The sequence below is a fragment of the Megascapheus bottae genome, chromosome 7 (genome assembly GCF_031878675.1).
Source record: "Megascapheus bottae isolate mThoBot1 chromosome 7, mThoBot2.hap1, whole genome shotgun sequence".
Lineage (NCBI taxonomy): Eukaryota > Metazoa > Chordata > Mammalia > Rodentia > Geomyidae > Megascapheus > Megascapheus bottae.
The window spans coordinates 32,917,993-32,941,614 of NC_143515.1; the positions used below are offsets into that span (position 1 = coordinate 32,917,993).

General features: G+C 42.8%; 2 protein-coding genes across 3 annotated transcripts; both read left to right on the forward strand.

Annotated features, from left to right (window-relative positions):
- The first annotated feature begins 6,664 nt into the window (after nucleotides 1-6,664).
- On the forward strand, nucleotides 6,665-16,107 carry Tprkb (TP53RK binding protein). 2 transcript variants are annotated; one of them, XM_090336681.1, is made up of 5 exons: nucleotides 6,665-7,094; nucleotides 11,107-11,267; nucleotides 12,489-12,611; nucleotides 14,732-14,908; nucleotides 15,856-16,107. In XM_090336681.1, the coding sequence occupies exons 2-5, from the start codon at nucleotides 11,127-11,129 to the stop codon at nucleotides 15,940-15,942; spliced, it is 528 nt and encodes a 175-aa protein (XP_090192807.1). In that variant the 5' UTR covers nucleotides 6,665-7,094; nucleotides 11,107-11,126; the 3' UTR covers nucleotides 15,943-16,107. The 2 variants fall into 2 exon arrangements, with proteins under 2 accessions (XP_090192807.1, XP_090192808.1); XM_090336682.1 differs by having other exon boundaries at nucleotides 11,110-11,267.
- A 4,143-nt stretch (nucleotides 16,108-20,250) lies between these two features.
- Nucleotides 20,251-21,673, forward strand: LOC150060572 (N-acetyltransferase 8F1-like). The gene is made up of 2 exons (XM_090336126.1): nucleotides 20,251-20,338; nucleotides 20,697-21,673. The coding sequence occupies exon 2, from the start codon at nucleotides 20,771-20,773 to the stop codon at nucleotides 21,452-21,454; it is 684 nt and encodes a 227-aa protein (XP_090192252.1). The 5' UTR covers nucleotides 20,251-20,338; nucleotides 20,697-20,770; the 3' UTR covers nucleotides 21,455-21,673.
- The last annotated feature ends 1,949 nt before the right edge of the window (nucleotides 21,674-23,622 follow it).

Here is a 23,622-nt window from a genome sequence, read left to right on the forward strand (position 1 = left end):
CAAGGCACCATTTCCAGCTTTTTTCTATGTATGTGGTACCGAGGAATCGAACCCGGGTCTTCATGCATGCTAGGCAAGCCCGCTACCACTAGGCCAAACTCCCGGCCCTCAAAGACTAATTTTTGAAGGAATACAAATTAACCTGTGATCTGCAAGGTCTATTCTTTAGAATGGGGACATAGCATCTGTTTCAGAATTTTCCTTCCCCTTCACCCTGTTGATTTCTGAGCTCCTCCTTGTGTATGTGGGATCCCATAGCTGCTTCTTTCATGGTTTACTTCCCTGTGTGGTGGAATATCCTTTCAGTACCTTTCAACGGTGAATAGGATATAATTTTTTTTGAGTTGACTAACTAAAATGGACTTACTTTACTCTTCTGCCTCAATAGTTTGCTTAGCTGTAGGATTGCAGGTAAGTTTTTAAAGCAGATCTATTCATTGTTCTGGATTTTGTTGCTGCTTTTGAAATCCTAGGCAGTTGTGGTTGCAGAGCTTTTATTTTGTGACGTGTAATTTTTCCCTACAAGTTTTGGAATCCTCTTTGTCTTGGGTTTCTTGATGTATTTTTCTTTACCCTACCCCCAATATGTATTCTTTGTTTTATGATGGTGGTACTAGAACTTGAAGGCCTGTACTGTTTGAGCCACACCTCCACTTCTTACTTTTTTTTTTTTTTTGCCAGTCTTGGGCTTGAGTTCAGGGCCTGAGCACTGTCCCTGGACTTTCTCAAGGGTAGAGCTCTACCTCTTGAGCATCAGCACCACTTCCAGCTTTTTTCTATGCATGTGGTACCAAGGAATTGAACCCAGGACTTCGTGCATGCTAGGTAAGTACTCTACTACTAGGCCAAACTCCTGGCCTCCACTTCCTACTTTTGAATTTACAATTTAGTGAGCTCTTCCAGTTTGGCAAGGAAGATTTCATTTTATACAGTTTTCTCTCTGGGGAAACTTCTACCTCGATACTAGATTTTCTGAAACCTCTAAGTTCATTCAATTTTTTTTCTCTTTTCTGCATTTCACTCAATTTTTCTGAAGTGTGTCTCTTCCCATTCTTATCCCAATGGAGGACTAGAGGTTGAACTCAGAGCCATAGGCATACACTGTATAGCTAAGGTAAGACTCCTTCCATCTCTCCTTCATATACCTTTTTTTTTTCCTTTTTTTTGTCAGTCATGGGGCTTTTGTCATTCTGTTCAAGGCTATTGTTCTACCACTAGAACCACAGCGGCACTTCTGTTTTTTGCTGGTAGTTAATTGGAGATAAGACTTTCATGGACTTTTCTTGCCTACATTAACTTTGAACCTTGGGATCCTCAAATCTCAGCCTCCAAAGTAGCTAGGATTATGGGTGTGGACCACCAGCACTGGCAATGATAGTTTATGCTAAGCTTTTCTTTCTCCCCCCCCCCCCTCTCTTTTTTTTGCCAGTCCTGGGCTTGAGCTCAGGGCCTGAGCACTGTCCTTGGGCTTTCTCAAGGCTAGAGCTCTATCCCTTGTGCCACAACACTACTTCTGGCTTTTTCTGTGTATGTGGCCAAACTCCCAACCCTGCACATTTTAAATAGATGAGATCCCAAGTAACCCTATTGCCTCATCCTTCTGAGTAGTTGTGACTGTAGGTGCATACCACAAATGGCCAGCTCTCTTATTTTCAATTTCTAAAAGTTGCTATACACACACACACACACACACACACACACACACACACACGCACACACGCACACACGCTAGACAGGCACTCTACCACTAGGCCATGCTCCTAGCCCAGAGCTGTTACTTTTTAATGAATATTGTATTTGTTGAATGTTACTAGTTTAAAGTTTCTTCTTCCCCCTCTATCTTATTTCTTGAAAATTTTACCATCATTTCTCATCTATCATTTGTCATCTCTCCAATGTCTTGAGAATTTTCCTCTTTAAAAATTCCTTTAGCCTGGTGCAATGGCTCATGCTTCTTATCCTAGCTACACAGGAGGCTGAGATCTGAGGATCAAGGTCAAAGCCAGCCCAAGCACAAAAGGACCTGAGACTCTTATCTCCAGTTAACCTCTAGAAAAACGGAGTTTGGCCTAGTGGTTAAAGTGCTTACCTAGCATGCATGAAGACCTGGGTTCGATTCCTCGGTACCACATACATAGAAAAAAAAATGCCGGAAGTGGTTCTGAGCCTCAAGTGGTAGAGCTCTATCCTTGAGAAAGTCCAAGGACAGTGCTCAGGCCCTGAGCTCAAGCCCAGGACTGGCAAAAAAAAAAAAAAAAGGTAGGGTGGTAGCCTTGAGCTGAAGAGCTCAGAGACAACACCCAGGCCCAGGGGAAGGGTGAAGAGTTAAGGGACAGTGTTCAAGCCCCATGACCCACAAAAAAGAAAAAAAAATTCTTATTGACATTTTAATGGGCTTGGGTAGAGGACAGAAGTATAGGCTTGAGAGCAAGTGTAATGAATATTTCAATTGCCAAGTGAATTGCTTTGGAGGTCTATCCTCATCTGGTAGCCTAGGTAATTTTTAAGTGTGTGTAGGCTATTGAGTGCCCTGTCATGACTTGAACCTATAATACAAACTTTACTGTGGAAGGAGTCTCCATATAGGATCTTACTGAATTACTCATAATTCTGTCTCAATCTTGAGTGCTTTCAGGTTTCAGTGTCATTCCCATGTCAAGGTTTCCTATAGCTAACTTTGAGCTAACTTTTGAAGATCTTTCATGAGTATATTGGGCTATAACACTTATGCCTTTTTTCTTTGTCTTACAGATTGTTCCTTTGACTGTACTATCTCTTGTAGTCTCAGTGAATCTATTTACTTCATATGCCACATCTCCATAAAGCCTTCTCTCCTAACCCTACCCCCAAATGAATGATTCCTTTTTCTACTAGGTACCTGTGTCTTATTTCATTATTATTCCATGCAGTTTCAGGGTATATGCCACCATGACAGTTTCCCTCTACCTCCTTTTTATTGACATCTCCATCTCTCTAGGACCACACTCCTTGATTTCCCTGTTTTTGCCAGCAAGCCTTTTTGAGATCTCTGAGCTTACTAGAATACAACTTGACTGTGGGCCTACTTCGTCCTTAAGGCTTTACAAACTTTTTTTTTTTTTTTTGCCAGTCCTGGGCTTGAGCTCAGGGCCTGAGCACTGTCCTTGGACTTTCTCAAGGCTAGAGCTCTAGCACTTGAGCCTCACCACCATTTCTGGCTTTTTTTTCTATGTATGTGGGACCAAGGAATTGAACCCAGGTCTTCATGCATGCCAGGCAAGCACTCTACCACTAGGCCAAACTCCCAGCCCACAAGCTTTTTTTTATATACCCACACTTTAGAGGAAATGCTGCACAACAGGCTTTCTGAGCTACCACTGAAAAGTGAAGTAATGATAGTGTGGAGAATCCTCCTCCTCTGTGTGTCTTATTATTGAACCAGTGAGGACAGAAGGGAGCCTGGCAAGGAAATGCCCCTTCTTGTTTTCTTGGTGGAGATGACTCTTGCCTGTAGGTCTTCCAGAGGAGCTCTAGCCTACTGAGTCAACTGCCTGCCAAAGAAGCTGCATGTCTTCCTGGATCACTGTAAAGCTTTTACTCGACTGGTTCCTATGTTTCTTAAATAAAATACCAATGATTTAAACCTTGCCTCAGGCTTTACTTTCTAAAGGACTTAGGATAATTACTTAAAAACCTGGCACCCATAAGTTCAATTGTCCTACCACACATACAACAAGGAGTGGTACCTGGTCTCTCCTACTGATTTAATATTGAATTTTCCAGGCTAAGAGTTTGGCCTAGCATGCATGAAGACCGGGTTCAATTCCTTAGTACTCCATATATAGAAAAAACTGGAAGTGGTGCTGTGCTTCGAGTGGTAGAGCTCTAGCCTTGAGAAAGCCCAAGGACAGTGCTCAGGCCCTAAGTTCAAGCCCCAGGACTGGCAAAAAAAAAATATATATATATATATATATATATTGAATTCTCCTAACAATGTTAAAAAAGGAAATGGCTATTATAACTGAGATGTTACTTTATCAAGAATTAACATTTCTGCCAGGCGCTTGGCCTAATCTAGTTACTCAAGGGGCTGAGATCTGAGGATCTGAGTTCAAAGCCAGCCCAGGCAGAGAAGTCCATAAGACTTATCTCGGATTAACCACCAGAAAACCAGAGTGGTGTTGTAGCACAAAGTGGTAGAGAGCTAGCCTTGAGCAAAAAAGTTGAGACAGCTCAGGCCAGGCCATGAGTTCAAGCGTCACACCAAAAAAAAAAAGTTACATCTTGGGGTTAATAGTCACATGATTAGAAATAGTTGATGGAATCTGAGTGTTCTACATTAATATTGTTTGTTCACATAAGACTTTCAGGGTTAAATTCATTTTAACACTCATATTTAGGTGAGTTTATACATCATAGAGAATAAGTAATATTCTTAGAAAAGTTATTTAACATCAGCAAATTAGATCTCTAGAACCGAAATCCATATTTCCCTGTAGTTGAAAATAAAGGAATTGACTTTGCTATTTAAAAAAAAAAAAAAAGGCAAGCCAGGCACAGTGGCTCACACCTATAATCCTAACTACTCAGGAGACTGAAATCTGAGGATCTCAATTCTAAGCCTGCTCTGACACTAAAGTCCATGAGACTCTTATCTCCAATTAATAACTAGAAAACCAGAAGTGGCACTGTGGCTCTCGAGCAGGGCAAGTAGCCTTGAGCTGAAGAGCTTAGGGACAACGCCCAGGCCTAGAATTCAAGCCCCATGATCGACCAAAAAAAAAAAAAAAAGTAAAAACTAAAAATCCTTTTTAGTATGCAGTTTTGGGTTTTGAAAAAATCTATAAATCTGTAAGCACCACCACAAAGCCAGGTAATGGCTCACACCTGTAATCCTAGCTTCTCAGGAGGCTGAGATCTGAGGATTGTGGCTCAAAGCAGCCCAGGCACTAAAGTCGGTGAGACTTTTATCTCTAATTAATTAGCAGAAAAGGAAGTGGTGCTGTGGCTCAAGTCAGGGAAAGCACCAAAGCCTAGAGTTCAAGCCTCATAACTGACCAAAAAACAAACAAAAACCTTCCTGGTCCTTTATATTTTTTAAAGTTAAATTATAAAATTAAAAATAAATTCAGAAATAAATAAATTCAGGGAGCTGGGAGTGTGGCCTAGTAGTAGAGTGTTGCCTAGCATGCACAAAACTTGTGTTTGATTGTTTGGCACCACATATACACAGAAAAAGCTAGACTTGGTGCTGTGGCTCAAATGGTAGAGCCCTAAAATTGAGCCAAAGTGCTCAAGGACAGCGTCCAGACCCTGAGTTCAAGCCCAAGGACTGGCAAAAAAAAAAAAAATCAATTTAGGACTGCCTACAATGTATAGGGTCCTATTTTTTTGGTGTGATGTTACTTTCTTGTTTATTTTTCCTGACAGTAGACTTGAATTCAGGGTTCTATGCTTTGTCTCACAAGGTGGTGCTTGACTACCTGGGCCACACTTTCAGTCCTGGAGAGATGTTTCTTAACTAGCAAGCCTAGAGCCATCCCTTTCTTCATAGCATTTAATCATTTGACAGCAATGTCATTTGCCTGTTTTTTCCAAGCAAAGGCAAACTGTAATAAAGGGCCCCAACCATAAAGAAAATGAAAATCCATTTACAGTGTAGTACAATATAGTCTGGAAGGCAGTTTGGAGATTCCTCAAAAAACTAAATAGAACTATCCTATGATCTAGCCATACCACTCCTGAGTATCCAGAACATCACAAGTCAAGATATGATAAAGCCACTTGTATATCCATGTTCACTGCTGCACTGTTCACAATAGCCAAGTTATGGAAAGAGCCCAGGTATTGTATATATGAGTGGACCAAGAAAATGTGGTACATATACATAATGGAATTTTACTCATCCACTAGAATATTTATTACATCATCTGCAAGGAAATGGATGGACCTGAAAAACTTATTTTAAGTGAAGTATAAACCAGGCTCAGAGAGATAAACTAGAGATTGTCTCTCATATGGCAGCTAGCTTCTAAAACACAACCATGCATGATGATAACATATACAAGGTTCACTACATTTACACACAAACTGACTAAAAGAGTTTATGCTGGGGCCGGGAGTTTGGCCTAGTGGTTAAAGTGCTTGCCTAGCATGCATGAAGACCCGGGTTCGATTCCTCGGTACCACATACATAGAAAAAAGTCAGAAGTGGTGCTGAGGCTCAAGTGGTAGAGCTCTAGCCTTGAGAAAGTCCAAGGACAGTGCTCAGGCCCTGAGCTCAAACCCAGAACAGGAAAAAAAAAAAAGATTACAGATTCTGAGGCTACTCTAGATGAAGAGTCAGACTGCCTGGTCGGATGTCATCCAAAAGTGACCCTCCCCGAGGGACCGGGAGGGGAGCCAGGCTGCGCCCCGCCCCGCGACTGCTGCCACAGCACCAAGTCGGTCGAGGCCTTACAGGAAAATAACCGTGGAATGCCAGGCAGTGGGAAGGAATGCTGAAGCTATCTTGGTGCATGGCATTCCTCTTCTCACAGGAACAGGAACAAAGGCAACGCCTACAAGCCAACCTCCATGTCCAGCTCCAGCCCGCGGGCGGCTTCCGCCTCCGCCGGAAGTGACGGAATCATGCCTGTGCCTCGCATCCGCCCGAGACCTGGAACTAGGGAGAAAAAGGCCCGCGCACAGGAGGAGGGTCGTCCTAAGACGGCGCGCCGGGATCCGGAAAGATGTGGTGTTCGGGAGTGGCTCCCGAGCCAGTCTCCCCGGAAGCCCGCTCCAGGAGGACGGGGTGGGGTGGGGCGGGATCGCGCCCCGTCCCGGAAGTTGCGGGTTTGTAACCGGAAGGGAATCTTCCTGGGCGGACCGCGAGCGGACGGGGAGTTCTGTCCGCGAGGTGGCGGCTGGGGCGCCGTGGACCGCGCCGGGGCCCAGCCGTGCTGTCGGCTTTCTTGTGCCGATACTGAGAGCGGTCCTGTCAGCTGATACTGACGTCCCCTCGCCCGGCCAGACTCGGAAAGTGAGGATCAAAGCCGCTATCCTCGACTCCAGTTCAGTGGGAGGCCGCGGGTGACCGTGCGGCCCCGGAAATCCCCATCCCGTAAAGCAACACGGTGAGGCCCACGGCTCAGGACCGAGAACGAACTTGTCCAATAAAACGTGGGCCAGATGCCTGGGTGCTGTAGCGAATGAACTCTGAGGGAAGGAGGAGTCAGCAAGAAAGGGCAGCCGAGTAGCTCTTGGGATGCTGGGTGGTTTGAAGCCGAAAGATAGGAAGCACCCAGACCCAGATCGTGGCCTTGGGTACCGCGACACAAAGCTAGGACTCTCAACAGAGCATCACAAGAGCAAGATCTTGTTACAGAACCTGGCCCCTGGATTTCAAGTTTATGTTGTCACAGAAGAAAAATTAAAAGACTTTTGTGTGGGGAGGGGGTCAAGGGGGGCTTGAACTCAGCCTGGGCACTGCCCCTGAGCTCTTCATTTCAAGGCTAAAGCCCTACCCCTGAGGCCTTGGCGCTGTCCCTTAGCTCTTGGCTACCATCCTACCCTTGAGCCAAGTCCTACTTCCCGTTTTCTAGGGGTTAATTGGAGATAAGAGTCTAGGTCCTTTTGTGCTTGGGCTGGCTTTGAACCTTGATCCTCAGATCTCAGCCTCCTGAGTGTCTAGTATTTCAGGTGTGAGCCACTAAGACATATTTTTTTTTAAATACTTAAAATTTTACAAGGAAGGAAAAGCGATACATAATCCAGACATAGGTGCATGCACATCTGATAGCAGGTACAACCAATGTTCTGTCATCATGGGTATTTTTTTTTTGAAGTGTTTGTGTGTGTGTGTGTACATACATGTACGTACTGAGGTTTAAACTCAGGGCCTGGACACTGTCCCTAAACTTTATTTGCTCAAGGCTAGTGCTCTACATATTGAGCCACAGTTCCACTTTTGGCTTTTTTGGAGCTTAATTAGCAGTGAGAGTCTCACAGACTTTCCTGCCCTTGTTGGCTCCAAAGCATAATTCTTAGAGCTCAGTGTCTTGAGTAGCCACTATTAGAAGCATGATCCACAGGCATCCAGCTTTTATTTACTATTTTAAGAGTGTTTGCCTTTTTACCTGATATATTTATATTTAGCATTTCTTACTGTTTTCACAATGGTGTCAATTGGCCCCAGAAATTTTAAGGTTTTCCCATTAAATTTAGATAATTATGACACAAATATTTGAACATTACTTTCAGACCCATTACTGCCAAGAGCCATTTTGGATATTCATAACCTCATTCATGGGCTATACAAAATTAACCATACAAGTCTAGCGTCAGTGGTTCATGACTGTAATCTTATCTACTAGGGAGGCTGAAATCTAGATTCAAAGCCAGCCCAGGCAGAAAAATGAGAGTCCATTTCTAATTAACCTGCAAAATGTTGGACTGAAGGCATGATTCAGGTGGTAGGGAGGCACCCATGACCAAAAAATGGGCAAGTTACTTTTTCTGATATCAGAAGAAGTAAAAAGACACTTCAAGGGCCAGGAGTTTGGCCTAGTGGTAGAGTGCTTGCCCAGCATGCACGAAGACCCGGGTTCAATTCCTTGGTACCACATACATAGAAAAAAGCTGCAAGTGGTGCTGAGGCTCAAGTGGTAGAGCTCTATCCTTGAGAAAGTCCAAGGACAGTGCTCAGGCCCTGAGCTCAATCCCAGCACTGGCCAGAAAAAAAAAAAAAAAAAAAACAGACAATTCAAGGAGAAAGCTGAGAGAAGCCAATAAAAAGCATAGATTTCCCATCATGTACAAGGTGATTTTGTGGGCCTTATAAAATGTGTAGGCTGGAGTCTACACTTAAGACATTTTTATTGGCATACTTTTTGTGCCCAAGGTAGTCATTTCTGAAAAGGACCCCCACTCCCCCACACAACACCTCCTGAATAAGTGTCTTTAATATATTCTTGCTCAGTTTCCCAAAACACAGTAATTATTTGAGTGAGCAAATAAAGTCAGGGAGAAAGTTGCTCTTTTCCTTTTTTTTAAATTGAAAGGTATCAGATGATTGAGGAAATGCAAGATGTAAAGCAAAGAGAACAATGTCCATGTGCTTTTTTTTTTTTTTTTTGCCAGTCCTAGGCTAGGGTCAGGGACTGAGCACTGTCCTTGGATTTTTCTCAAGGCTAGAACTCTACCACTTGAGCCTCAGCACCACTTCTGGCTTTTTTCTATGTGTGTGGTCCCAAGGAATCGAACCCGGGTCTTCGCACATGCTAGGCAAGCACTCTACCACTAGGCCAAACTCCCGGGCCCCTATGTGTTTTTAATCAAGCTATTTGTTAGTACAGTATTTCTTCTTTGTCCATGGTTCACTTTCCCTGATGACCTGTCCTCACATATCAAAGGGAACATTTTGCCTATTGGTAGAGATTGGGTAGTAGGACAGCCTGGATTTCATTGCCGGGAAAACACTCTTAAGAGGCTACTGCTATAGATAAGAGATTGCAGTAGTGGGTTTAGGAGAGAAATGCACAAATCAGGACTGTATTTAGAAGATAAACAGAATTCAAGACTATAGTGATTGAATATGAGTTTGAGTAAAAGGTACCTTTTGTAGTACATTTTTTGTTACTTAATATTACAGGTAAGTTAGGGTAATTATTAAAAGAAAATGTGTTTGTTTTGGCTGATCTGGCCCAAGGACACATTTGGTGATAGCCTTACAGACAGTCCTGAAGTGTCAGAGCGCACATTAGGAGACTTAGCCAAATTATGGCCTACTCATTCTAGAGACTATCAACCCATTAATTACATGATTCTTAAATTCATCTTCTTATGATGGCAAAGTATAAATTACCTTTCAAAGGTCCCAGCTGGACCTACCTTTTAAGATCTCATAATAGGAATTAAATTCCAACAGGAATTTCACAGAGGACAAAACAAAGCAGCACCTAATGATGATTCTTAAGTTTCCAGCCTAAATGAGCAAATTACACTAAACAAACTAGCTTGAGTCCTTCTAAGGTTTCATTTCCCCCTTGTGTTAAAAAAAAAAAAAAACAAGATCTTTTTCCCTTTCTGATTATAAATGTTAAGATTTTATTTGCTCACTATGGAAAACTGAGAATATACACATCAAAAAATTCAGAATGTACATATACTTTTTGGGAGGTGGGTGCATGGGGCTTGAACTCTGGGCCTGGACTCTGTCTCTGAGCTCTTCAGCTCAAGGCTACCACCCTACCCTTGAGCCACAGCCCCACTTCCCATTTTCTGTGATTAATTGGGGATAGGAGTCTCTTGGCTTTGTAGTGCCTAGGCTGGCTTTGAATCTTGATCCTCAGATCTCAGCTTCCTGAGTAGGTGGGATTACAGGCGTGAGCCACCACACCTGGCTTTACAAATACTTTTTTTTTTTTTAAAGCTAGGGAATAATATAAATGAACAGTCTCACTACTCAAGATGGATGGCTATATTTTGGTGCATTTTTCACATATCTTTATTGTGTGTGTGTGTGTGTGTGTGTGTGTGTGTGTGTGTGTGTGTGTGTATTCCGGTCTCAGGACAAGGGCGCTGTCCCTGAACTTTTGTGCTCAAGGCTAGTGCTCTACCACTCGAGCCACAGTACCTCTTCTGGCTTTTTGGTAGTTAATTGAAGATATGAGCCATGAACTTTTCCTGCCCAGGCTGGCTTTGAACTGCACTCTCAGATCTCAGACTCCTAAGTAGCTAGGATTATAGCTCCAAGTCACGAACTCCCAGTTCTGTGCATCTTATGACGTCTCATTAATATCTCAAGAAGCCTGGGCTCCATAAATTCCTGGCATTCTGCTTTTGGTTATACCCTGGGGAAACAGCCCCTTAACCACACATAGGAGCATCCATCTGATGAGCAGGGGACTAGCTAACTCGACTTTTTCCCATGCATACAAAAGAAGCAGAAACAGCTGAGCAGGATTAGAAAGATAACATCTCACAGAGATACCAGATATGCTTTAAAGATGGATTTTTGTAATATAATCGTTTTATTACTTTTCATTAAAATTGCTTCCATTTGTTGGCAAGAGTATTTGTAAATTAGCAAATGATCATCCCAGCTTTTGAATTCATACATCTTTTGGTCTTTTTTTTTTTTTCTAGTAGATTCCTACTTGTCTGAAATGCAGTTAACACATCAACTAGACCTATTTCCTGAATGCAGGGTGACCCTTCTGTTATTTAAAGATGTAAAAAATTCTGGAGACTTGAGAAAAAAGGCCATGGAAGGCACCTTGGACGGCTCACTGATAAATCCTACAATGGTAAGTATAGAATGTAAAGAATGGATTAGCTATACTGTGCATTTAAGAATATGTTAATTTTTGGGACACCCGTGGCTCATGCCTGTGATCTTAGATTGAGATCTGAGGATTATCGTTAGAAGCAGGAAAGTCCAGGAGATCCTTACCTCCAGTTAACAACCAAAAAGGCTGGAAGTGGAGCTGTGACCCAAATGGTAGAGTACAAGTCTTGAGCAAAAGAGTTCAGGGACAGCACCCATGCTCCTGATTTCAAGTCCCAGGACAGCCTTCCCCCAAAAGAAAAAAAAAATCTGTTAATTATTCACAGTGTTATAAATTAGCCTAAAATTGTGTTATCTTCAAGTAAAAAGTTCTTACCCAAGTCAGAATAGGCCAACCTTAAATTTAATAATGAATGGATGCAAAAGTGACTGATTCTTCCCTTGGAAATAGAAAAAATTGAGGTCTAACTCTGACCCCATTTGTGGTCAAGCAGGTACCCAGATTTCAGCTTCTTACCTGTCAAGTGAGTTTTGAACAAGACTGTGCCTATGAAGGAGGCAAAGCCAAGTTGTTGAGAGCCCATACTGTGGGATCATGTTCCTCTGGCCTGTTCCAGCGCTGCCACTTACTGTGCCTGAGCAAGTCCTTGCCAGCTCTTACACAGTGCTTACTTTGTCTCTAGCATTGTTCTCAATGCTTTTTATATCCTCATTCAGTGTTCAGTAATTCTATCGGTTATTTTCTGTGGTTAACAGATAGGACACTAAGAAACTGGATGGAAAGGTAGAGCTGGGAATTAAACCTACACATTATTTGCCTCAGTTGTCTCATAATTTTCTATATTGAGTACTTGGAGGATCAAAGAAAGCAAAATAGCTAAAATGTTTAGATTGTGGACTTTCCCATATTAGCTTTCACTTTAGTTATTTTGATTCTTTTGGTATTATTTATCTCAAGTATTGTACAACTTTAAAATCATATATATGTAATACATGTATATATTATATATAATTCTCTTAAAATAATACAGGGACTTATATATTACATTAGAGAATTTTATATAGGAAATTATGTATTACATATAATAGATAGATAGATCCCTGATCCTTGATATAATAATTTTGAAGATTAGTCTGTAAGAATCATGATAAAGTCAAACAACTGTATAAGTCTGTATAAGTCTGCATATTTTCAGAATGCTCCATAATCTCTCTGTATTCTTTTTATTTTCTTTGTTAGATTGTCGATCCATTTCAGATACTTGTGGCAGCAAATAAGGCAGTTCACCTCTACAAACTGGGAAAAATGAAGACAAGAACTTTGTCTACGGAAGTTATTTTCAACCTTTCCCCAAATAACAATGTAACATAGGATTTATTGACTTTATTTCTGTTGATCTTGTCTGAACATGTGAATATGTTCCTCCGTGTTGGGTTGCAGACTAAGTTTCTGCAAGCAGTTATTAGTAATGAGTCAAGATAAACCTGAGCAGTGCTCTGGTCACTGTCCCTTACTAGACAAATAAGCTCTATGGTCAGTTTCCATTTGAATACATAAAAGTTTAACTAAACTAAATGAACCTAGTAGTTTTAACCTTACCAAGTAGAGTCAGGAAGATACCTTAGGATTTTGTCAATATCTAAATACTGAGGGAAAACATTAGGCATGCATGTTTTGTGTTTCTAAACTGAAACTCCTTGAGAGTAGCATACATACATGTCTTTGCTATATCCAGTGTCTAGAACTTGCTGGTATCTAGCACAGCTCTTAATAGCCAGTGCATGTGGTTTGAATCCTCATAGGAAATCTTCCTTTCCTTTCCTTCCTCATCTTCCCCATCCTTTATTCTCCTTTTTCTTTTGCCAATCCTGGGCCTTACACACAGGGCCTGAGCACTGTCCTTGGACTTTCTCAAAGCCAGTGCTCTTACCACTTGAGCCACACACCACTTCCAGCTTTTTTCTATGTCTGTGGTACCAAGGAATCTAACCCAGGTTTTTGTGCATGCTAGGCAGGAATTCTACCACTAGGCCAAACTCTTGGTCCCGCTCCTCTTCTTTCTACAACAGTATTGAGGGCTGGAGCTCAAGGCCTTCCTCATGTTTTTGCTTGATTTTCCTGCTCACAGATGCCATTATACCACTTGAACCATAATTCCAGTCTAACATTTTGCTAATTAATTGGAAATGGAGTCTCAGAGACGTTCATCCTGGACTGGCTTTGAAACTCAAAGGCTTTGAGCAACTCCAGGGCTCAGGGTTCTGAATAGCCAGGATTAATGCTCAATTAGAAATCTTTTTTAATCATAGTTATTGAAACTTTTATATGTGTTTTAATTTATTTTTATTATCTTTAAAGAGTTCTACAAAAAGATTTAATTCAGCATGTCAGTGTATGCTTTATGACTACAATGCATCTTGAGCAGAGTCACCTCTTCCATTGTTCTCTCCCCCCCTTCCCCCATCTATCCTGTCTCTGCCTAGCCTCTCTAGTTCCTTTTTCACATATAACTGTACTCAGGGCTAAACTTTTGCCCCCATCTATCCTGTCTCTGCCTAGCCTCTCTAGTTCCTTTTTCACATATAACTGTACTCAGGGCTAAACTTTTGCTGATGGTGTTTTAGTGTTAATATCACAACCAAGTTGTTATAGCCAGAGGAAACTTTAGAACGCTTATGATGATTTTAAAATACGATAGAAAAAAAATCATAAATGTGCTTAGCATGAAAACAGAATTGACCAGTGTCTGCAATAAAATTTACCACATAACTATTATCTCTTAGAGATCATTTGAAATATATGTATTTTTTTTACCAGTCCTGGGGCTTAAACTCAGCGCCTGAGGACTATGTTTGAGCTAGTGCTCTACCACTTGAGCCACAGCACCACCTCTGGATTTTTCTATGCATGTGGTTCCGAAGAATCAAACCCAGAGCTTCATGCATACTAGGCAAGCACTCTACCACTAAGCCACACTCCTGGCCTCTTGAAATCATTCTTCACAAGTTACAGGACAAAAAAAAATTCTGAGGAGAGTCAGATGAACAAGACAGAAGTTAAGATGCACTAAGATAAGTAACAATGGAGATAGGAATTCAACTCAAAGGAATTCTAAAGAAGCCATTTATTCTGGAGGAAGAAGAGTACGGTGGGGACTGGCCTTTTAAAATGTTGGACTATAAAGCTAAGCCAAAGGAGAAGGGGATCAGATAATAGACAAAGCCTAAATGTAGGTAGAAAGTCAGGAGTGTATGCCTGGAGGGTCACTTGGTACTAGTGTGCCGAGATTCTAAAGGAGCAAGGGGCAGCATAAGTGGAGAGTTCTTTACAGACAGTAGTAGTAGAGTGAGGATGGGAATATTGAAGGGGACAGTGAGGATAAGGAAAACAGGAAGAACCTGACTGAAGAAGAAGGTAAGTCAGGAGATGTTTCAGTCATAGGAGATGTAGGTTCATTTGTTCTGTTTTTTTTTATCCCTTAGATTTCAGAGGCTTTGAAAAAATTTGGTATCTCAGCAAATGATACTTCAGTTCTACTTGTTTACATTGAAGGAGAAGAAAAACAGATAAATCAAGAACGCCTTATCTCTCAAATAGAAGGTCACCAGATTTCTCTGGAAAATCTCCCTGAAATAACAAATATTGCAGAAGTCAAAAAGGTTTGTAAATCCATATTTTAGAGCTTAGGACCAAGAACAATGTTGCTTCTGTTTTTGAATTTCTGAGAAATGCTAATGTAATGAGTTTTGTTTATTTGTTTTTTGTCAGTCATGGGACTTGAATCTCTAGCCTTGGGTGCTACCCTGGCCTTTTTTTTTTGTTGTTTGGGGGGGCGGTGTCATGGGGCAACTCCAGGCCTGGGCGCTGTCCCTGAGCTCTTCAGCTCTAGGCTACCACACTACCCTTGAGCCACAGCCCATTTCCCGTTTTCTGGAGATTAATTGGAGATAAGAGTGTCTTGGCTTTGTAGTGCCAGGGCTGGCTTTGAGCCAAGATCCTCAGATCTCAGCCTCCCAAGTAGCTAAGATTACAGGCATGAGCCACCATACCTGGCCTTTTATTTTCTTTTGAGTCTACATAGCTCAGGGTAGCCTTGAATTTGCTATCATCCTATCTCGGCTTCCTCAATGCTGGGATTATAGGCATGTGCCACTATGCTACTTTAGATGTCAGCTTTTAAAGTTGATATTGTGAGGGCCGGGAGTTTAGTCTGGTGGTAGAGTGCTTGCCTAGCATGCACGAAGACCTGGGTTTGATTCCTTGGTACCACAGATATAGAAAAAGCCAGTAGTGGTGCTGTGGCTCTAGCCTTAAGGAAAGCCCAAGGACAATGCCCAAGCCCCGAGTTCAAGCCCCAGGACTGGCAGAAAACAAAAAGTAAAATTTGATATTGTATTTTATTTGTAGCAAATTTGGCTTTTTAAATATTCATATCTGTATTACAAATGAATATTTGACATGTCTTGAATTGTCATATACTTTGAATAGTTTAATCATATTTATGATCTATCATTAATTCAACTGAAAAGAGTTACAAAATATGTGTAATAACTATTATTTGTGCATGAATCTATCAAGTCATAATTTATATTTCTTTTTTTTACAGATATATAAACTATCTTCACAAGAAGAGAGTATTGGGACATTATTGGATGGTATCATTTGTAGAATGTCAACCAAAGATGTTTTGTGAAATTTTTCAATATTAACAAAGTTCTAGCATTAAAGAAACTTTGACTCCTGTTTAGCAAGCATAAGGCCCATAATATCTTAAGAGATAACTATTGTTACTATATTTGTTTCAAATATATTTTGATTTTTATATAACTGGAATAAAGATTGTAAATGCTTATGAATACCCACAATGTACTAGGTTCTTATATCTATCGATTTGTATCCCATCCTTTATTTCTGGCTACTCTGACCCTGAGTGTCTTACATGCAGAAATTCTTTTTTATTTTTATTATTTATTTATTTATTTATTTATTTATTTATTTATTTATTTGCCTGTCTTGGGCTTAAGCTCAGAGCCTGAGCACTGTCCTTGGACTTTCTCAAGGCTAGAGCTCTACCATTTGAGCCTCAGCACCACTTCTGGCCTTTTTCTATGTATGTGGTACCAAGGAATCAAACCTGGGTCTTCATGCATACTAGGCAAGCACTCTACCACTAGGCCAAACTCCCAGCCCCAGGAATTCATTTTATTCTTACTGTGTTTTGTTTTGTCCTTAGGTACTGGAGTTTAAACTCAAGCCACTTGAGCACACTTCAAGCTCTTTGCCTTTTTTTTCAAAGATAAGTTTCCCCCACGTAGCCTCCTCCCCTCCCCAACTCCAGCCCCACTTGCCCCAAGCTGGCCTGGATTGTGATCCTTCCCATCTCTGCCTCCAAACAGATGATATCTGTAAGCATCACCACAAAGCCAGGCAGTGGCTCACCTTTGTAATCCTGGCTACTTAGAAGGCTGAGATCTGAGGATCAAAGTTCAAAGCCTGCCCTGCACAAAAGGACCTTAGATTCTTATCTCCAATTAACCTCTAGAAAACGGGAAGTGGGGCTTGGCTCAAGGGTAGGGTGGTAGCCTTGAGCTGAGCTCAGGGACAGGGCCCAGGCCCAGGGGTTGGGCGATAGCCTTGAGTTGAGGAGCTCAGGCACAGCACCCAGGCTCAGAGTTCAAGCTCCACGACCAACCAAAAAAAAAAAAGTTTAAGATTTGAAAATTTATAGACAAAGAATAGGTTGGTAGCTGGTAGCTGCCTACAGGAAGAGGGAGGTATAAGGGCTAAAGGTTACAGACTTTTAGGCTGGTAAAAATATTCTAAAATTGTGGTGGCTGTACACAGTTAAGAATATGCTAAAGAAGCCAGGATCTGGTGGCTCAGATCTATAATCCTAGCTATTCAGGAGTCTGAAATCTGATATCTCAGTTCAAAGCCAGCCATAGCAGGGAAGTCTGTGAGATGCTGATCCCTATTGACCTCCAAAACCCAGAAGTAGAGTTATGGCTCAAGTGGTAAAGCTCTAACCTTGAGCAAAAAAGCTCTAGGACAGCACTTGGGCCCTGAGTGCAATCTCAGGACCAGCACACATAACCCCAAAATAAGAATATGTTAGAAGTTTGTTATTCCATTTTTTAAAAGTGAAGTATTTGAATTATAGCTCCAAAAATCTATTTTAAAATATATATTGTATGATTCAATGTACATAATTTTCTTGAAGAAAATTCCCCTTTCTTAGTTATTTTTTTTTAATATTTGTCCCCTACACTGACAGCAGATCCCCAGTTCTCCTGTGTCAGCCACCAGGACTTGTAAGGCCAACACAATGACAGTAGAATGAAATTTACTTTTTCTAAGTAGTGGGGATAAAATGGAGCTTGCTAAGTATTTTGTGTCTAGAACTGTCTGCCCATTTCCAGAGCAGTCATACTTCCAAGAGGTGACATGGACATTAGCTAACACAGCTGGAAGGGTTTTGCTGTCCCTTTGCCTTTCCCTTATCCAGGCCTCATGGTCCCCACCGACCACTGTCACATCACAGGATCTGAATCTTAAGTGCTTTTGCATCCAGGGCACAATTCACTCATTCACTTCTCTGGTACAGAAAGATCAGGAGCCAGGCCAGCTCCCAGGACTTCTGGGCCCCCTGCCATGATTTAGTAACAGAATGAACTAGAATCATGGTTTCCTCAAAGACATTCCAGAAATGATTAATTTTATAAAACCTCAACCTGCCTAGCATTGAGAAATTTGTATCCAACAAATGAGCGGTTTCATCAGGGCAGAGAAGTGGAATCTTGGCAGTATTAAGCTTTTCCAGAGCTCCTTGATCCACTTGAACATTCAGGAGAGTCTGTCTCAGCCCCCTGCACTGCACAGTGAGGCTGCCTCAGGCTCAAGTGCAAGGACTTCTTCAAATCTCTGCAGCTTAGAAACTCCCAAGCTTCTATCTGGAGCCCTCTTTCCCCAAACTTCAACTCTCCTCAAGTCTACGTCCCATGGGAAGGCTGCTAGCCAAGGTTTCCCCATACATGGGGTTGGTGCAAGTCTCAGCCCTTGAGGGGCTCCAAATCTAGACTTGAATCTTAGGGTTTCCCTTGCATTTTGGCTGGAAGTTTCCATCCTGCAGCTCTGAGGCTCAGGGCTAGAGTAAATGGACAACCACTGAACAAGTACTGAAACCAATCCTCATTCCACAGTGTTGTCAATGTTCTTAGCTTCACAAATCATGCACTAAAATTATTGTGTTTGTCAATTCCATTTATGTTGTGGAAATTCTCAGATCAAACCAGCATCATGTTGTCATTCATCAGCAAAGAATAAAGAAAATCAGTTGTGGGTGAAGGAGGTAACTCAGGGATGGGTGCCCAACAAAGAAATAGTCACAAAAGAGCCTGCTAGAATCTGGGCATTGGGGCACCACAACCTTTGACAGCTAATATTTTTGCCGGATGATTGCCCAGTGATTGTCAGTTCAAACTGGGAGTTGCTCAGTCGAGTTACTGATCCTTGAACCTCTTAGATTTTTAAATCTTTGGCCAAGGATTATTGTTTCACAATTCATCCTTTCATTTGCCTCAGCCATTTGAAAGCACACACATGTGCCACATTCCAGTGCTCTCCATTATTACCTATAAAATGTAATCCTTGGAAAATCAGCTTTTCCATTAAACTCTTTATTTGGAGCTAAGCAATGCGTGTTATTTTGCCTCCGATGAAAAGAGAACACAGCATCTTCCTGTGGACACACCTAAAGTAGTTTCAATACTTCCCTAGGTGGTGCTGATATGCAAGAGCAAGAATAGGGGCTAAAAACAGGATGTCAGGGCTCACGAACTAGATGTATGGCCTATGCTGGAAAGAGATACAGAGATGGCTGTGACCACCAGACCCAGACTCTACCAAGCAACTGCAAAGACATGGTAACTTTGTGACTAAGGTTAATTTATCTTCACTGCCGGTACACCTCAAAGATTCCTGAGGTCTGTGCCTAAGCATCCTCCTTATTGCACTCCCCCCACCTCTCTCTCTCTGGGCAGAAGCCACATGTATAACTTCTTCAATCATGCCATAATTGTGAAGCCACCCACCTGTCTCCCAGATGCCCAGAGCTCCTGAGTTACTCCTTCAGTGTAAGACCCCATGTCAAGAACATCTCTTTTCATCCCAGTGCCCACTCAGCTCCTGACCATACTAAACATAAGGCAAACACTATAGGTCAATGCTAGCTTCCACTGTCATCCAGCAAAGAGGCTGAGCTTCTGTGGGAAAGGGAGCATCCTTTTCACAGAAAGGATCCTATGGGCAGGAGATTGCCCCTCTATGCTGTACTTGGCCTGTCTTAGTGAGGCCCATCCTCAGCAAACCCATATGAGAAATGTGATGGGGAAAGCTCTGAACAACCATGAGTGCTCACAGAAGCTACCCCATGTCCTGAGCCTGTCAGGTGGATGTGAACTCTGCTGGGGGATGAAAAAAAAAATACCTGCAGCACAGCAGGTGCATCACACCACTGCTGAATGAGGGCCTGACAGAAAGGAGAAAAGATATAGATGGCAGTGAGCAAGCCACTAGATCCCTTTTTCTAGGACCTGGCACAGCTTAGAGAAGGGAAACTCAGCTGAAAAGGACTTGGTCTCTTGCTGATAATGAGAGGATCTAGGGCTAGTGTCACTGTCTCTATATACCTGAGGTATATAGTGTACAAGGGGATTGAAGGCCAGGTGTGCTGGATCAGGGATACTTCAGCCTGTTGGCAACAAGAAAAGTTGTGAAAGGCTCTCTCACGTGTGAGGTCTCCTGGGCTTGCTTTTGCTTTTGCTTTTTTTTTTTTTTTTTTTTTTTTTTTTGATAGCCTGCTTCTCTCCCCAGTTTAATGACCCACGGTTCACAAAGTGAATAGACCTGCAATCCCTCCTCTGTTGCTGCCAGCTCTGTGATGCTGGACTTTAACTGTTAAATATGCAAGAGTCAGCCAATAAGGGGCCACCAGCTCTGCTCCCCAGCAGCCAGACTGGTCTGACAGAGTGTCTCCTGAATGCCATGAAGGGCTAAGGATAGCCTGAGCACTCTTGGTCCTGTGTCAGCAGGTGAGAGGACAGTGGTGGCAGACTTGGGCTCATATTGTGGGACTTGAGTCCCATAACCTTCCTGGGACCTCAAATGTGGACTGTTAGGCGTGAAGGCTTTGCTTTCTCTGTAGTTTAAACCTTTATGGGGGCAGGGGCAGTGGGGGAGTGATGGCTTAACTGAAATTTGAGATTGGGGAACACAGTGTAGGAGAGTGGCCCAGAAGGGCCTGTGTACATCAGTGATTCATGTAAGTTATTGGAGTAAATCCGCAAAACAAACCAAGAAGACAGTTGTGTTTTACTTGGTGTCATAGGTGAAGATACAGATGAAGATGTGTCACAGGTGGAACTCACATGGCCTCCTCTTTCTCTGCAGGGCTACAACAAAGCCTTGCATACCGGTATAGCTTTGGCTTGTGGGCAGTGAGATTTCCAACACAGACGTCTCCCATGGCTCCTTATCACATCCGCAAGTACCAGAAGGACGACCGCACCCAGGTCCTGGCCTTGTTCTCCAGGGGCATGGAGGAGCACATCCCCGCCACCTTCCGGTACCTGCTGAAGCTGCCCCGAGCACTCCTGCTCTTACTTGGGGTGCCCCTCTCTCTACTCCTGCTCTGTGACTCCTGGATCCTGGCCACTGTGTGTACTTTTACCCTGCTCTTCTTCCTATGGTTCCTTGCCAGATTCCCCTGGAAGCAGTACGTGGCCAATTGTTACCGCACAGATATGGCTGACATCACCAAGTCCTATCTGAGCTCCCCTGACTCCTGCTTCTGGGTGGTTGAGTGTGGGGGGCAGGTGGTAGGCATGGTGGCTGCCCTGCCTGTCAAGGATCCTCCCTTGGAAAAGAAGCAGTTAGAGCTGTTTCGCATGTCTGTGGCGTTGGAGCACCGAGGAAAGGGGATAGCTAAAGCTCTGGTCAGGACTGTCCTCCAGTTTGCTCGGGACCGGGGCTGCAGTGAAGTTGTCCTTGACACTAGTGAAATGCAGCCAGAGGCTCAGGCCCTGTATCAGAGTATGGGCTTTCAGAAGATAGGCAAATACTTCATGACTAAACTGTGGAAGGCAATGCATATTTGTATGGTCCAGTTCCGATATGACCTCCCTTCTGTCCAGGAAGGGACCCTATGAGCTGTCGAGATGACCTTTCTATTCTGCTGTAGTACAGAAGCAAACCATGATAGTGTGATAGTGTGAACAATTAAAGCTCACTGTTCATATCCAAGACTCTATGACTTAGAGGCTCTGCTCCACTCAGGCTTTCTGAGCTACCAGTTTCATTTATCTAACATCATATTAATGTAGCATGAAAAACAATTCAATGAAACAAGAAGTTTTTCTTTTTCTGGTTGTTTTTCTTTTCTTTTTGTCTTCTTTGTTCATTTATTTATCTTTGGGAGGGTAAAAGGAGGCACAGAAATGGAGGGAGAAAGGGTGAACAAAAGCTGGGTGTGGTGGCTCACATCTGTAATCCTAGCTACTCAGGGGGCTGAGATCTAAGGATCAAGATTCAAAGCCAGCCGGGACACTAAAGTCCGTGAGACTCTTATCTCCAATAAACCACCAGAAAACCGGAAGTGACACTGTGGCTCATGGAGTAGGGCAGTAGCCTTGAGCTGAAGAGCTCAGGGACAGTGCCTAGGCCCAGAGTTTAAGCCCCATGACCCACCAAAAAATAAAATAAAATAAAGAACGGGTGAACAAATGCAGCACTGGTACTAGACACTGGGTTGAAAATGAACTACACAACTTAAGATTGGGGACAGGCGGGAAACATTGGGAGAGAGTGAGGAAAGAGATGACACTAACTAAAAAGAAAGGTGCTCTATCTGATTTATATAACTGTACCCTCTCTATACAATACCTTTAATATAACAAAAAATTGTAAAAAAAAGCATTGAAAATACTAATGTATACATAGTTATCTTTGTGTGGGGGGGTGTGGTTATGGGGCTTGAACTTGGCCTACCCCTGGGCCTGGGCATTTTCCTTGAGCTCTTCCGCTCAAGACTACGGCCTACCTTGGAGCCAAGCCCCACTCCCATTTTCTAGAGGTTAATTAGAGATAAGAGTCTCAGGTCCTTTTGTGCCTGGGCTGGCTTTGGACCTTGATCCTCAAATCTCAGCCTCCTGAGTAGTTAGAATTATAGACGTGAGCCACTGCACCCACTCACATAGCTACCTTATGAGACTGCGAGACAGGAGTTTCTTCTGGAATTGCTTGGACCACTTGCTTGTGGTCTTTTGATAACTATGCAAGCATCCAGGATTAGCTGAATTGTGGGCCACAAGGCTTCATCCTGTTCCAGTCCGTCAGCTCAGGAAGAGGTCAAGGTCTTTGCCCAGCAACTAAGAGCAAACACAGCACAGAGCAAAACTTTTTCCAAGCCTCTGTCTGGGTTGCATGTAAAATACCCTAGGTTTGGAGATGGAATATTGTCTCTGTGTAGGAGAGGATGTTCAGGGTTACAGAGCAAAGAGCAGAGAGACATTCTATATACTTGAATCTTTGTCCCTGAAGAGATCTGTGAGAGTTGCTTTTATAGAGAGCATGTATGTGCCGAACCCTAGCCAGGCCCAGTCGTGTAGTTATCATATCCGAGGGGAGGCCAGTCGTGTGGAGCAATACTCCTATGAGTCCAGGAAGAGGAGATGAGACTGCTGAGTTTCCTAAGATCTGCCACTGCTGGGACATAGCCAGATGCATTCACCAAATCAGGGGCTCCAGAATGTTTGTGTCTCAGGCTGTCCAGTGTCATCCTGTCACCTACAGGGTGAGTTGGAATGTAGGTCTGTGTTGCCGTTTGCTTTCCTGTTGCCCTTTTCCAGCTATTTATCTCTAACCCAGGAGTACCCAAAGTGGTTTTTCAACCTCGAGTCTTATCTCTCACTGATCAGAGGATTCCAGGGAGCAGGTATGGTGACACTGTAATCACACCTACTTGGACGCAGGATGGAGGAGGCTCATGGTGTGGTGGTATCATTTGAGGCCAAAAATTAGTGAGTTTTTGATCTCAAGAAACAAACTGGGCATGGTGGTGCACATCTGTCATCAAACCTTCTCAGGAGGTGGTAGCAAAAGAATCTAAGTTCAAGGCCATCCCCAGGCCAAAAACAAACAAACAAAAAAGAGTAAAAGGAACAAAGGGGTGCCTCAAGTGGCAGAGCACTCGTCTAGCAAGAGAGATTCCCTGAGTTCAAACATCAGTGTGTACACATGTGCATGTACACACACTGAAGTCCAGATGCCTCTCAGCCAGTACCTTGTGATGCTCAGGGGTCTTCTCTCCACCCTAATC

Bases quoted from the DNA above. Each gene is read 5' to 3' on its own strand.
- LOC150060572 (XM_090336126.1), top strand. From the start codon at position 20,771: ATGGCTCCTTATCACATCCGCAAGTACCAGAAGGACGACCGCACCCAG.
- Tprkb (XM_090336681.1), top strand. From the start codon at position 11,127: ATGCAGTTAACACATCAACTAGACCTATTTCCTGAATGCAGGGTGACC. The intron at 11,268-12,488 runs GTAAGTATAGAA...TTTCTTTGTTAG, and splicing joins CACTGATAAATCCTACAATG to ATTGTCGATCCATTTCAGAT. The intron at 12,612-14,731 runs GTAACATAGGAT...TTTATCCCTTAG, and splicing joins ACCTTTCCCCAAATAACAAT to ATTTCAGAGGCTTTGAAAAA.